The 12,976-nt window shown below is 51.3% G+C and overlaps 1 protein-coding gene across 1 annotated transcript; it reads left to right on the plus strand.

Annotated features, from left to right (window-relative positions):
- The first annotated feature begins 948 nt into the window (after positions 1-948).
- On the plus strand, positions 949-12,617 carry LOC123398483. The gene is made up of 9 exons (XM_045092950.1): positions 949-1,053; positions 2,647-3,163; positions 3,257-3,313; positions 3,411-3,466; positions 3,612-4,369; positions 4,464-4,666; positions 4,893-4,994; positions 5,202-5,919; positions 11,757-12,617. The coding sequence occupies exons 1-4, from the start codon at positions 949-951 to the stop codon at positions 3,437-3,439; spliced, it is 708 nt and encodes a 235-aa protein (XP_044948885.1). The 3' UTR covers positions 3,440-3,466; positions 3,612-4,369; positions 4,464-4,666; positions 4,893-4,994; positions 5,202-5,919; positions 11,757-12,617.
- Positions 12,618-12,976: the final 359 nt, after the last annotated feature.

The raw sequence follows: 12,976 nt of genomic DNA on the forward strand, positions 1-12,976 counted from the left end.
CATGCTCCTGACGAACCACGGAGAGGTATAAGGCATCACCAGAGGGCGCATAGCGCTGACGAAGGCGAGTCCACATCTCAAAGGCAGTAGGAAGGCCCAAAAACTCAGAGGCAAACTGAGGCAGAACACTAGCAATGAGAACAGCTGCAGCATGAGCATCATCATCAAGTCATTGGGTTTAAGCGGACAGAGCACCGTGATACACCTGAAGAGCCTCCTCATAAGCCAAGACCTTCGCATCATAAGCACGGATAGCAGCCTCATCAGCAACCTTAGCTGCATCCTTCGTAGTCTGAGGAGCATCCGCAGGAAGAGCCGGAGGGATCGGCGGAGTGGGAGCCACAGGAGGAACCGGACGTGACGGACAACAGACCTCGCCAGAAAGAACACCCTAGAGATGGAGGCCACGCATGTGAATGCGCATAAAGCCAATGAACTCGGTGTAGTTACTACCATCGAAGATCACCGAACAACGAGGGATAGCAACATAGCCCGATGCAGTAGACATTTTTTTTTTAAATCTCAACCAACCTCTCGATCTGAGACCGCGTCGATGCGATCTAGAGGTAGGGCGGAGCGAAGCGGCCCGATCTGATGGGATCTGGCGACCCGATCCCACGTGCAATCCGGCAGCAGGGGAGTACGGCGGCTGGAGCAGTAGCAGGGGAGTCGATGCGATCTGGAGGCAGGGGAGTACGGCAGCTCCAGAGCGGCGTCAGAAGGGATCCACCAGCGACTGGGGCAGTAGCAGGAGGGACCCACCAGTGGCTGGAGCGGTAGCAGGAGGGACGCGTCAGCTGGACGCGGCGAGAGAGGCTTCGATCCCGAGGCGGCAGCTGACGACGAGACCGGCTGGAGGCGGCGCGAGAGGATTCACCAGTGGATTCACCAGTGGCTGGAGCGGTAACAGGAAGATTCGATCCCGTCCTGGACTGATCCGATTTGGCGATGGAGACTGGGACGAGGCAGGGCACGAGGAGAGTAGCCGGCGTGGAGAGCTGCCGCTACGAGAGACAGAGAAAAGGAGTGGCGGCCACAAAGGACGACGACGAGGTGAGGTGGATCAATAGCACGAGTTGCGGCATGCAAAAAAATTGACCTAGCTCTAATATACTGATGGAAAGGGCTAGTGCAATCCACATATACTGTAACACCCCCTCTCACATGTGACGGGGAAGACAAGTCAACTGTGCAACCGGAAGAGAGCGACGGCGCGCGAAACTCACGTATGACTCAAGAGGGCTCTACGTGGACACAAAGGGGGGCTACCAGCAATTTTTAATAAATTGCGAAAGCCAGGACTTGAACACAAGACCTTAGCTCTGATACCATGTTAGGTAAGCAACTTATCTATATTGAAGGCCCAAGAGGCATATATATATTACACATGACTTGAGGTGCAAGGAAAGTAAACATAGACTAATAAGGACTCCTAGACTAATACTAATAGACTAATAAGGACTCCTAGACTAATACTAATACTTCCTAACAGAAACAACCTCAACCCAAAAGTGAGGTGCAAGAGAGGCGGCGATCATCAACGCATGAGCCACCTCAAGAAAGCGTTGATGCTTGCGCTCATCAACACCATTATGAGCATGAGCACCAGGACAAGTGAATTGAGCAAGTGTGCCTTGCTCAGCAAGGAATCCCTGTAGCAAATGAGAGATATACTCACAAAAGACACATACATGAGTGGAAAACTAGGTGTGAACCATGGCAACAAACTTCTTACCGTAGATAAGACCTCGGTACAAGAAGACATAAAATATATTCACGTCGGTTGAGAGAAATCATCTTTATATATAATATAGCAACGGTGGCTCTTTTCGAGGCAAAGGGAGCCGGACCACGAACATCAGAGTGAGCAAGATTGAAAGGACACCGCGACACAATCTCTCTGTGAGGATAAGGTAACTGAACTTGTTTACTAAGCCGTCAAACCTGACAGTTTAAAGGCACACCGCCAAAGGCATATCCAGGTGACCAAGACGATGATGCCACAAAGAGCCGGTAGTTGAGGTAATAGGGACTTGCGACGGTGGCAGCAGAGGAAGGTTAAGCCAGTTACGCTCCAGGAGGCCCTAGGAGTCACAACGTCGAGGGCGAGCACCAATTTGACGATCCTAATCAGAACAAGAGTCAAAGTTGGGAATGACTCTACAACCTAAGTCAACAATCTAACCAACTGAAATGAGCTACATGGTAAGTCAAGGAACATGACAAGACAAAGTGCTAAGAGTGCCTTGATTATCGACTAGAGGGAAGTACCATCAACAGTAAAAACATGAACAGGAGAATCTAAAGGGTTGAATGGAGGACAAACTGGAAGAATCATGAGTGATATGAAAAGACTGGAAGAATCATGAGACATATGAGAAGACGGTCAAGTACCACAGATCCATGGAAATGTACCTGACCGGTGTAGTCTCTCTGTACCTGAAGAATCAGTAGCAAAACCCGCAAACTGTCGAAGGAGAACCAAAACAAACATCTAGCAAACATTTAAGTCTTGTAATCTCTAGCGTAGGCAGGGGCTCAAATGAAGAGGTCGACGAAGAAGCACCGGGCATTTAGGAACCAGAAGCAGTAGCTAGGCGGAAAAGGCGACGTGATACGCCATCGGGGGGGGGGGCAAGGGTATAGGAGAGGGAGTCGATCCATCACCATCGCAGAAGTCTAGGCGGCAGACTAGGCGAGCCCTATCCTCCAAGGAGACAAGCGAGCCCTATCCTCCAAGGAGACAAGCTCGCCATTTTTCCAAGGAATCCCAGGACATATCGCCACCATGTAGGCGCACGAGGCATTACTTGGAGGAGCCTCAGAACCGCTCCCCCCCCTCGGTGCCAGACACGACATGACTCGAAGGAGCTTGAAGACATCTCTCTACCACGAAGACGGAAGTGCCAAGACTCGGCACAGCTGGACGACCTGTTTCTCACAAGAAGACAAAAATTGGGACATAGCTTAGGGGATAGGGATACTTCTCCACCAAGGGTAGAAAGTCTGCACCATATGATTTATCTCCACCTTGTAAGGAGAGAGACACTTCTCCAAGGAAGGTTTGAAGGAAGGAGCTTCATAAGAGACAAGGTGAGCTGGATTGGTGTCAGCAGAGGAACAAAGAGAACATCAGAAAGATTAAGGAGGATGAGAAGCTCAAGTGAGTGATACTTCATGTCTTCGAACACATATGCTTACTCCTTCTGCTGAGATATGTGTTATGTTGTATGATGTTTGTCTTTTGTGTTTTCAGCACAATACCCTTCATTCACTGGTAAAGGGGCAAAGGCAGTGTTCCGAGACAAGGAAGGTATGCACTGTGCATGCATGTTTTGGTTATTTTGGTGGCAGTTACGTATGTAGACACTCTAGTTTCTGTGGTAACATTGCTCTGTGACGTTTCCCAGATAAAATGATAAATCAAGAAGTCATATAGAAGGCAAAGGGAGACGAGAAGCGAAAGGTAAATATATGCTCTTCCTCTTTTTTTTTATTAGTCACATGAAATTTCATGTATTTTTAGTAGTACAGAATATAGATTTGAGGAACTGTTTTGTGCTAATTATCTTATCCTGATATTGTGTCACACACTTTTCTTTGACTGCAAGCACCAACATCTATCTAACATATAAATGGCGCTAGACTACCCGCCGTTCTGGAGGCATTGTTCGCACGCTGCGTTTTTGACTGCCCAATTGAGTAACTACAGTAATTTTTTGGCTGCTGGCGACTGGTCAACCGTCCACTGTTTTTCACATTCATGGCCGCTTCAAGAGAGGATGACGGGTGGGGTCGTGAGGTTGCGGGGGCCAGCGAGCAGAGGGTGTGTTTGTGTGGAGGCACGTCAACGATTAGCTCAGGGTAGGTTGTTCTTGATTGGCTGAGGGCGACGTGAGGAGGTGCTGGTGTAATTGGCTGATCTCTACCCTACTGCGTCGGTGGTCCCGGTTAACACTTGAGCCCACATTTCAGCATGTTGAATAGACGGGCTAGACTAGAGGAGCGGCGAGGAGAGCCGGGACCAATCCTCTCTGGAAAACATCTTCCTCCTCGAGCACCACACTACTCCGCCATGTCCCACCTCCCCTGCTCCGCTCGCATCACCGCCTTCTCTCCCGGCCCTCTTCCCCGGCACTCAACGTGCACGTGCACTAGCAGGGCTCCACTATGTCCAATCTAGCCGGATCAGGCGCAGGTCGCCGGCATCCGGCGCGTGAATCTGGACCGGGCTCAGATCTCCATCAGGAGAGTAGAAGCGGCCGCTGCAGTGAGGGCAGCAGAGCTGCAGAGGAACCCACATGGTTGAGCCCCCACCCCGGTGGCTGCCTGCAGAGAAGTCGAGGATGGCTCCCGTCTCCCATCACAGGTTAGATCTTTCTTTGCCGTTTACTCATCTTCACATAGTAACCTGGGCTCATCTCCTAATTCATGGCTTCCTATTTTTATTTGTTCTTATGCAGGTAGGGTTAGCGAGGAGGAGGTTGTCCTCGAAGAGGCAGCGTGGTGGCTTGACGGCCACCTCTCATCATCTCCTACCAACAAGCGCTCAGTCCATGGCGTCGTCGCCATCGTCCTCGGCAGTATGAGCATGGGCCGCAGAGAAGGCCGGTTCTCACACCGTCGCCCGCCCACCCATCATCCACGCCCCCTCCTCCTCAGACAGGTGAACTCCTTCCTCCCCCCTCCCCTCGATTTTGTGCTGCTAGATGTGTTTGCACTTTGAGATTTTGTGCTGCTAGATGTGTTTGTTCTTTGAAGAGAAGGCTATGAGCCAATCAGAAAAGCTTAACTTTTAGTTTTTTATTTAAGAATTGATGAAGGATATGTCATATGTTTAGTTCCTTACATTTTCTCTATGGTGTATGTACGTTCTGTTCATTGCATTCAAGGGAGAGGACAGAAAGAGTAAGAAAGCCTTGCGCCGTGAAGGCAGCAGCATGCAGCGTCAAGTCAAGCACATTGGCCTCGATGGCAAGAGACAGTACCATCAGGTTCGCTTGACTGCTTGCTAGATTAATGGCTCGTCTCTTATTCTTCATATAGGAAATATAAGGTGCGCATACAAAAGAGTCCATACTAGGCATCCTTTTCTTTTTAGTTTGTAGAATCCTTGACAAAGGGTGTTATACATTTTCAAAATTCTTAAAAAAATTAACAGCATAAATTTAAATATAGTAACACGTGTTTATGCTTTGCAGGCCGGCATCAAACACCCTTAATAAAGCTACACGGTGGACGCTATTTGTCATATTTTGACTGATGAATCTGTTTTAATAGATTATACAAGATTGATGTGGTTATCAGATGATTGCAGTCTGAGTTTATCCTTTTGGTTTATACAAAAATGCTTATTTGGCTTCATGTGTAACATGATTTTTCAGTATCTAATGTTTGTTCTATCCAACATGACTACATGAGAAAAAAGTGCTACCGCTACATTACTGCTGCTTGCCTATGGAAAAGAGAGTTCCATCGTGATATGAGATGGCAGGTATTGAGGGCTAGACTGTACATGGCAAAGATTAATTTGTTATGGTGAAACCAAAGCTTTAGTGTTTGGGTGGCATCGTTGTTAACTTATTATTAAGCATATCAACTATGTATTTTGTCCCACATGAATGATTGAGAAAAACTTTGCTTTTGAAGACATCATGTCTCACTTATTGTCATGTCTAAATATTTGAATTTTATGTTGATGTTTTGACCGTGGACGCCAAAACATCACAGTTTGCGTAATAGAGTGATTTCCATTATAAAATGAAGTTCCTTCCATCAATTAGATAGCTTTTATTACTTCGGTTCTTCTATTTTGCAGATGCTTTCGCTTAAAGATTTGCAGAGATCAATGAGGATTCGGGTGGCGGGGAAGGGGCTGGTGATAGGAAATATGGGTCCAAGAAGAAATTAAAGAGCATGGTGAGTTGTTCCCCCTTTTCAAATTTAAAACCTAGACTAGAGTCTTCTAGTTTAGTAATTTGATTAGGATAGCATAATATTTTGCTACTACCTTGCTAATAGCTTCGCGAGGTAATTCAGTCAGCTATATATGTGTTTTTTTTACTGTAGTGAGATCACTTATTTTAATTTAGAGAAAATAGAAACATGAATTGTGGTTATAAGAATCTAATAGTAGATGTTCTTAGCATGAACAGGCTCCGTAATGTACCTACTGACTAATAGCACAACAGAATCCTTCTTGCGAAGCGTCCGTCAATCAAGACTTGGCATGCCCGGTTTTACTTTACAAAGAGTAGTATGTGGTGCTCTAATATTCAATCGTGTTCTTGAATTGGGAATTATGTTTTCAATAGTTAACGTGTTTGTGTGTTGGGCTGATGTATATAAGTGAAAGAAAATTAAAAACGGATGGAGGAAGGGAACTTCTTGCTTTTTTCTTCCGTTTTTTTTCTCTGTTTGATCAGTACTCCCTACGATGAGAAGGTTTGAGAATAGAAACATCCTACTCTTTGATCCCTTTCAGTGTGAACGGCTCGAAGGCAAGCTCGGCTGTTTGCTCCTCGCTCTATTGGTTGTGTCTCTGGCTTCCCCCTGCACAGTGCCACATGCGTGTTTGTGGCTTGCGTGCTGCTGCTGCTTGTATGGTGTGTTGGCTTGATGCGTGTGTGTGGGTGCGCTAGCTAGGCGAGGATCACTGGCTCACTGCTCTCTCTGTAGCTTCTTAGGAAAAAAAAACTTTGCCTCTGGTCTGCATCATGCTTGTAGAATCTTTTCAGGCAGGTAGTGGTAGGAACAACTAGGGTTCTACCGGGTCTAGAGCGGAGGTTGTAGGGAATGAAGCGGGGTTGGCGTGGGCTGGAGCGCGGCGGCCGGCGGCGGGGCGCCGTTGTGCGCGAGAGGGAAGCAGCGGCGGTGGTAGGCGGCGCAGTTAGGGTTCCGACTCCTCTGGGAGCCGGGCAATAGAGTTATGACTATATTGCTTAATTCCAAAAGAGCTGTTTACATCGGTTTATGTAATCTCACGGCTGACTAAGATAACTTGGAAACTAAGATAACTTGGGCTAAGCCCGTAACTAACCCTGCCCATTGGGCCTCCTCCTTTGGTACGTAGTACCGGTCATAACATCTCTCCCCGCCTGCCCAAACAGCTCGTCCTCGAGCTGGAAGTCTGGATAGTGCTGGCTGAATTTGTCACGCGGCTCCCAAGTCGCGTCCTCCTCTGGAAGGCCTTCCCATTGGATCAACAGGTATCACACCCCGCGACGTAGTTGGGCCCGCAACACCTTTGCTGGCCCGGGAAGGAGGCGCCCATCGGAGGTCGGGGGTAGCGCCGGCGTGGCCGCCGGTGGCTCCCCACGGAAAGGCTTCAGGAGCCCCACATGGAAGACGTCGTGGATGCGAGCACCGGCCGAAAGCTGAAGGCGGTCAAGGGACTGCGTAGAACGGTGAAGGAGACGCAGCCACACCCAATCGCCCACCGCGAACTCTGCCTCGCGGTGGTGGCCGTCATAGTAGTGCTTGGCCAACTACTGGGCCTGAACGAGGCGTTGGCGCACCTCGGCAAGCATCTCATCGCGGCTGCGAAAAAGATCACCCGCCGCCTCCGTCCTAGCCGTCTCTGGGTCAACCGGCAGGATGGGCGGGGCCGGTCGGCCATAGACCACCTCGAACGGCGTGGCGCGCGGGGCGGAGTGATAAGAGGTGTTGTAGTAGTACTCCGCCCGCGCAAGCTAGCCCACCCAAGCACGAGGACGATCACCTGTAACACAACGCAAATACATGGCAATCACCTTGTTGACCACCTCGGATTCGTCGTCCGTCTGAGGATGGAATGCCGTGCTCAAGCGGACCTTCACGCCTGCCATCCTGAAGAGATCGCGCTAGACATGCCCCGTGAACACCGGGTCCCGGTCGATGCCGATCGAAGAGGGAAACCCGTGTAGGCGAACGATGCCGTCGAAGAAGGCCCGAGCCACGGAGGTGGCGGTGTAAGGATGGCCAAGCGCGATGAAGTGGGCGTACTTGGAGAAGCGATCGACCACTGTGAGGATGACGGACTTGCCGCCCACCTTGGGGAGGCCCTCGACGAAGTCCATGGAGATATCGGTCCAAACCTGAGAGGGCACCTCCAAGGGCTGCTGTTGTAGCAGCCCTGCCGGCCGCCGTGTCTCCGTCTTATTATGATGGCACGTCATACAAGACCGCACCCAGTCCCAAACCAGGGCCGGGTCGCCGGGGATGTAGAAGTCGGCACGGAGATGGTGGAGGGTCTTCTCCACACCCTCGTGGCCCGCCGAGTGGGCCAGTAGCAGCACCTGATGACGGAGGTCGCCGTGATCCGGCACGAAGAGGCGTCGCCCATGCAGGAGCAGGCCCTCCGCCAAACGCCACGGCTCCTCCAGGTCGTCGGCATCAAGGCGCTGCCGAAGTAACTGCGTGTCGGGCGCGTCCGTGGTGGCCCGACGGATGTCGTCGAAGAGGGCAAACGAGGGCCCGGAGCGGATGCAGAGGGCTGCCCCGTCGGAGTCGTCCGCGCCAGCGTCGTGGTCGTCGTGGAGGGACAGGGCGTCGGCCACGGTGTTAAGGCGGCCCGGACGATACTTGATGGTGAAATCGAAGCCAAAGAGCTTGCTGATCCAATGGTGCTGCGGCACGGTAGACAACCTCTGGTCCAATAAGAACTTGAGGCTGTAGTGATCCGTGCGAATCCGGAACGACCGTCCCCAAAGATATGGCCGCCAGTGGTGCACGGCCTGCACCAAACCAATGAGCTCCCTCCCATAGGCCGCGAGCTTGTGATGGCGTGCGGCGAAAGGCGTGCTGAAGAACGCGAGGGGCCCGTCGCCCTGATGAAGGACGGTGTCGAACCCCACGCCGGAGGCGTCGCAGTCGACCATGAACGGCCAGTCGAAGTCGGGCATCTGAAGGACGGGACCCGTTGTGAGGGCCCGTTTGAGGGCCTCGAACGCCTCCGTGGCCTCCGCATCCCAGGCGTCGCTTCGGAGCAGGCGCTTGAGCGGGGACGCAATGAGGCCGAATTCCTGGATAAATTTCCGGTAGTAGCCTGCGAGGCGCAGGACTCCGCGGAGAGCCCGCGGGGAGTGCGGCGTCGGCCAGGCTGCAACGGCCGCCACCTTGTCGGCGTCCATAGCAACACCCTTGGCTGAGATGACGTGGCCGAGATAGGCGACTGAAGGCGTCCCGAACGAGCACTTAGAGCGCTTAAGATGAAGACGGTGCGCTCGAAGCTCGTTGAAGACGATGGCGACGTGCTGAAGATGTTCCGCCCATGTTGTGCTGTAGATAAGAATGTCATCAAAGAAAAGGAGTACAAACCGATGCAAGTAGGGCCGGAGGACGTCGTTCATGAAGGCCTGAAAAGTTGCCGGGGCGTTGGAGAGGCCAAAAGGCGTCACCAAGAACTCAAAGTGGCCGTGATGAGTCCGAAACGCCGTCTTCGCGACATCGTCCGGGTGCATCCGCACTTGGTGATAGCCCGAACGGAGGTCGAGCTTGGTGAAGAAGCACGCCCCATGTAGTTCGTCCATGAGCTTGTCGACGGCCGGAATGGGAAATTTGTCTTTGAGCGTCAAGGGCGCAGTAGTCGATGCAGAAGCGCCATGAGCCGACCGACTTGCGGACTAGGAGGACCGGCGCCGAAAACGGTGAAGTGGAGATCCGGATGATGCCCAGGGCTAGCATGAGCGCGCATTGCCGCTCCAGCTCGTCCTTCTGCAGCTGGGGGTAACGGTAGGGACGCACCGCCACCGGCGCCGTGCCTGGCAGGAGATGGATGCGGTGGTCATACACCTGGGCCGGCGACAGACCTTGAGGCTCGTCGAAGAGGTCGCTGTGCTGCTGCAGGAGATGATCCAACAGAGGGTGCGTGGACTCGGCAGCAGTCGCGGCCAGCTGCGGCTGTGGCGTCGCTGGTGGGGCGCCACCCACGCCCTCCCATCGTACGCGGCGACCCAGGCGCCAGAAGGTCATCGTCAGGGCGTCGAAGTCCCAGAGAATGGGACCCAGGGTCCGCAAGAGGTCGACGCCGAGGATGAAGTCGAAGCAGCCCAAGTCGATGCCGGCACATGTGATCGTGAAGTGTTCGTCGCCGATGGTGATGGGAACGTCCCGTGCAAGCCCATGACATCGGAGATGGTCGCCGTAAGCCACGGTGACCTGCAGCTGCTCCCCGCCTGTCGGCTGAAGTGCCAAGCGGCGCATGGTCGACTCGGGCAGGAAGTTATGTGTGGAGCCCGTATCCAGAAGGACCAGGAGCATAGTCCTCTCTGCTCGTATACCCGCGAGGGCATGGAGGGAGACCACAAGAGCTGTCGCCGGTGCCGGTGTGACCTCCGCAGCAGCTGGTGCGGCCAAGTCGCCGAGCTCGTCGGCGGGCGTTTCCTCCTCGACGTAGGGGCCCGCGGAGCTTGAGGGACCCCCGTACTGTACAGTGGTCGCCGACTGCTCCGACGCCATCGTGTAAACCGGCGGCGGAACGAACCCGGCCAACCAGGCCGGAAGTGGGGACAGGAACCGGACCTGCTGGATCGGGACGCCTGCTGGTGTTGTGGAAGGCGGCCCGAAGCTGAACTGCGGCGGCCCCGGCAGCTGCAGCGGCTGCTGGAAGGGGGAGGCCGACGCAGCCGACGCCCCAAGCGCCTGGGTCGGCCAGGGTGACCAAGGCGTGGTGGTGGGTGGGGGCGGCAGCTGAAGGGGCCCGGCGAGCGCGGTGCCCGGTGGTGGGGGCCGGCAGCGCCACCGGTGGCGGACCGTAGGGACCGGCCAGATACAGGCGGATCCCCTGGACCGCGGTGGCGAGGTCGCGCAGGGCCCCCGTGACCTCCTCTGGGGTGTAGACGACAGGGGCCGGGGCGGCAGTGGTAGCCGGCACGGCGGTGGCGGCCGCCGTACCCAGCGGCGCGGTGGAGGTGGCCTGCAACGGGGCGGTGATGACGATCTGGAAGGTGGTGGCGGGCGGGATGGTGGTGACGGTCGGCGAGGATGACATGATCGGCCTGGAGTCTCTAGATACTAAATTGGTAGGAACAACTAGGGTTCTACCGAGTCTAGGTCGGAGGTTGTAGGGAATGAAGCGGGGTTGGCGTGGGCTGGAGCGCGGCGGCGGGGCGCAGTTGCGCGCGAGAGGGAAGCGGCGGCAGTGGTAGGCGGCGGCGCAACTAGGGTTCCGGCTCCTCTGGGAGCCGGGCAATAGAGTTATGACTATATTGCTTAATTCCAAAAGGGCTGTTTACATCGCTTTATATAATCTCACGGCTGACTAAGATAACTTGAAAACTAAAATAACTTGGGCTAAACCCGTAACTAATCCTGCCGATTGGGCCTCCTCCTTTGGTACGTAGTACCGGTCATAACAGGTAGATGTTTCCAAGATCAAGAGAGAAAAGGTCCTTGCATGTATACACTTTTAGATGACACATGACCAGAAGTCTTTCCTATGAAAATCCATCCGACGCTCAACTTTAGTGACTGGTGTAGCGATCCAGGATTTTATCCTAAACTGCTATTAAACTCACAAGGAGGAACAATTTAATAACAACAGAAGTCTAGCCATGCTTTTTGATATACTGTGTATATGTATGTTGTACTAGCAGTTCCTATTTTTTGAATATTGCGTACCAGAAAATTGAATTGGGAAGGCATGCATAAATATGAGGTGTTAAATTATGTTTTGAGAGGGATTTTTTCATTTCCAAAACCAAGGAAGTTGGATGAGCTTAAAGCACCTATTCACCAGCTAACTGAACTTTTCTAATTGTATTTTAAATCCACAACAGGGCAAAATCATTGCTCATTCCCAGATCATCTAAATCAGATAGACGGGCCCCAAACACAGTGCCATTTGTCGTTTGTGTGTTTGATTTTTAGTTGAGTGCCTTTGGATCGATGGTACTATGGAGAGGTGACATTAGCACGATTGATGATTGCTTATCTCCTGTCGACAACATCTCATTCCTCTGTATGTCAATATATCAACAAAACAAGAGATCTATAATATCAGTCTTTATGGAGTTCACAGATTATTGAAGATTTTTGCTGCCATGGAATTGTGAGTTTGTGACTATACATTCTTGTGTCCTACATGTGAATTGAAGATATATTATCTATGTATGTGAATATAAATATCTAGGTATGTAAGCAAGTCCTAACTTTTATTTACATATTCATCTATGAAATGCATGCAAGCAAATCATATCTTACAGATAATTGCTCCCTTATAGGTGAACCTGATGATTCATAAATTAACCGGTTGGAGATCGGTAGACAGTCAAGTGTATTGATAACTGGAGTTTAGATCTCAAAATCCTTCTAACGTTTCTACTGACTATGTTTTCTTGACAGCTTTGAGAGAAGAAAAAGTACTGTTGGTCATTCTCTCGCATGTATAGTAGTACAATACTGGATATGCGAATGGATAATGTTCATTTAGTAGTCTGTTAGTAGATGATGATTTCTTTTCTTCGTAGTCAATTGGTGTGTATATCCTGATATGTTCAGTCTATTCCCAAATTAATTTGTAAAGTAGCCTTAACAATTATACAGTCTCTCTGAGTCTCTGTGTATCAGTACTCTGTTTTCTGGACAGCTGGAAGAAATCAGTTTGTCATAACATGTGAAAATGAGTTTATTTACCTGCACTTTTGCTTTTATGAGTTAGCAAAGATGTTTGTCAAATAGTTAGGCATCACAGTGAAGCTTGGCAAAGGGACTTCTGGTGAGGCCTATAACAAGGCTGGAAACACTGTATGTAAGGTGGTGCTCTCTGATGGATATTCATTTGTCAACTAATACATGACCATATACTAGAGAAGTACACGCCGCGCACACACAAGGACCCTAACAGGTTCTAAATATGTGCGTGGATGATCTTTAAATACCTGGATGATTATTCCGCATAAACAAAGTCACATTGTCATTTTTAACACAGGAACAAAGCAGTGCCCCATAACACAAAAGCTCTGTTCGTGTTGAGTAGCAAATTCATTCATTAGTTATG

The sequence above is a fragment of the Hordeum vulgare genome, chromosome 1H, assembly GCF_904849725.1.
Source record: "Hordeum vulgare subsp. vulgare chromosome 1H, MorexV3_pseudomolecules_assembly, whole genome shotgun sequence".
NCBI classification, from domain to species: domain Eukaryota; kingdom Viridiplantae; phylum Streptophyta; class Magnoliopsida; order Poales; family Poaceae; genus Hordeum; species Hordeum vulgare.

Excerpts from the sequence above, each read along its gene's own strand:
- LOC123398483 (XM_045092950.1), top strand. The coding sequence starts at position 949 with ATGGAGACTGGGACGAGGCAGGGCACGAGGAGAGTAGCCGGCGTGGAG. Across the intron at positions 1,054-2,646 it reads CCACAAAGGACGACGACGAG|GAGAGGGAGTCGATCCATCA; the intron begins GTGAGGTGGATC and ends GCAAGGGTATAG. Across the intron at positions 3,164-3,256 it reads AAGGAGGATGAGAAGCTCAA|CACAATACCCTTCATTCACT; the intron begins GTGAGTGATACT and ends TTGTGTTTTCAG.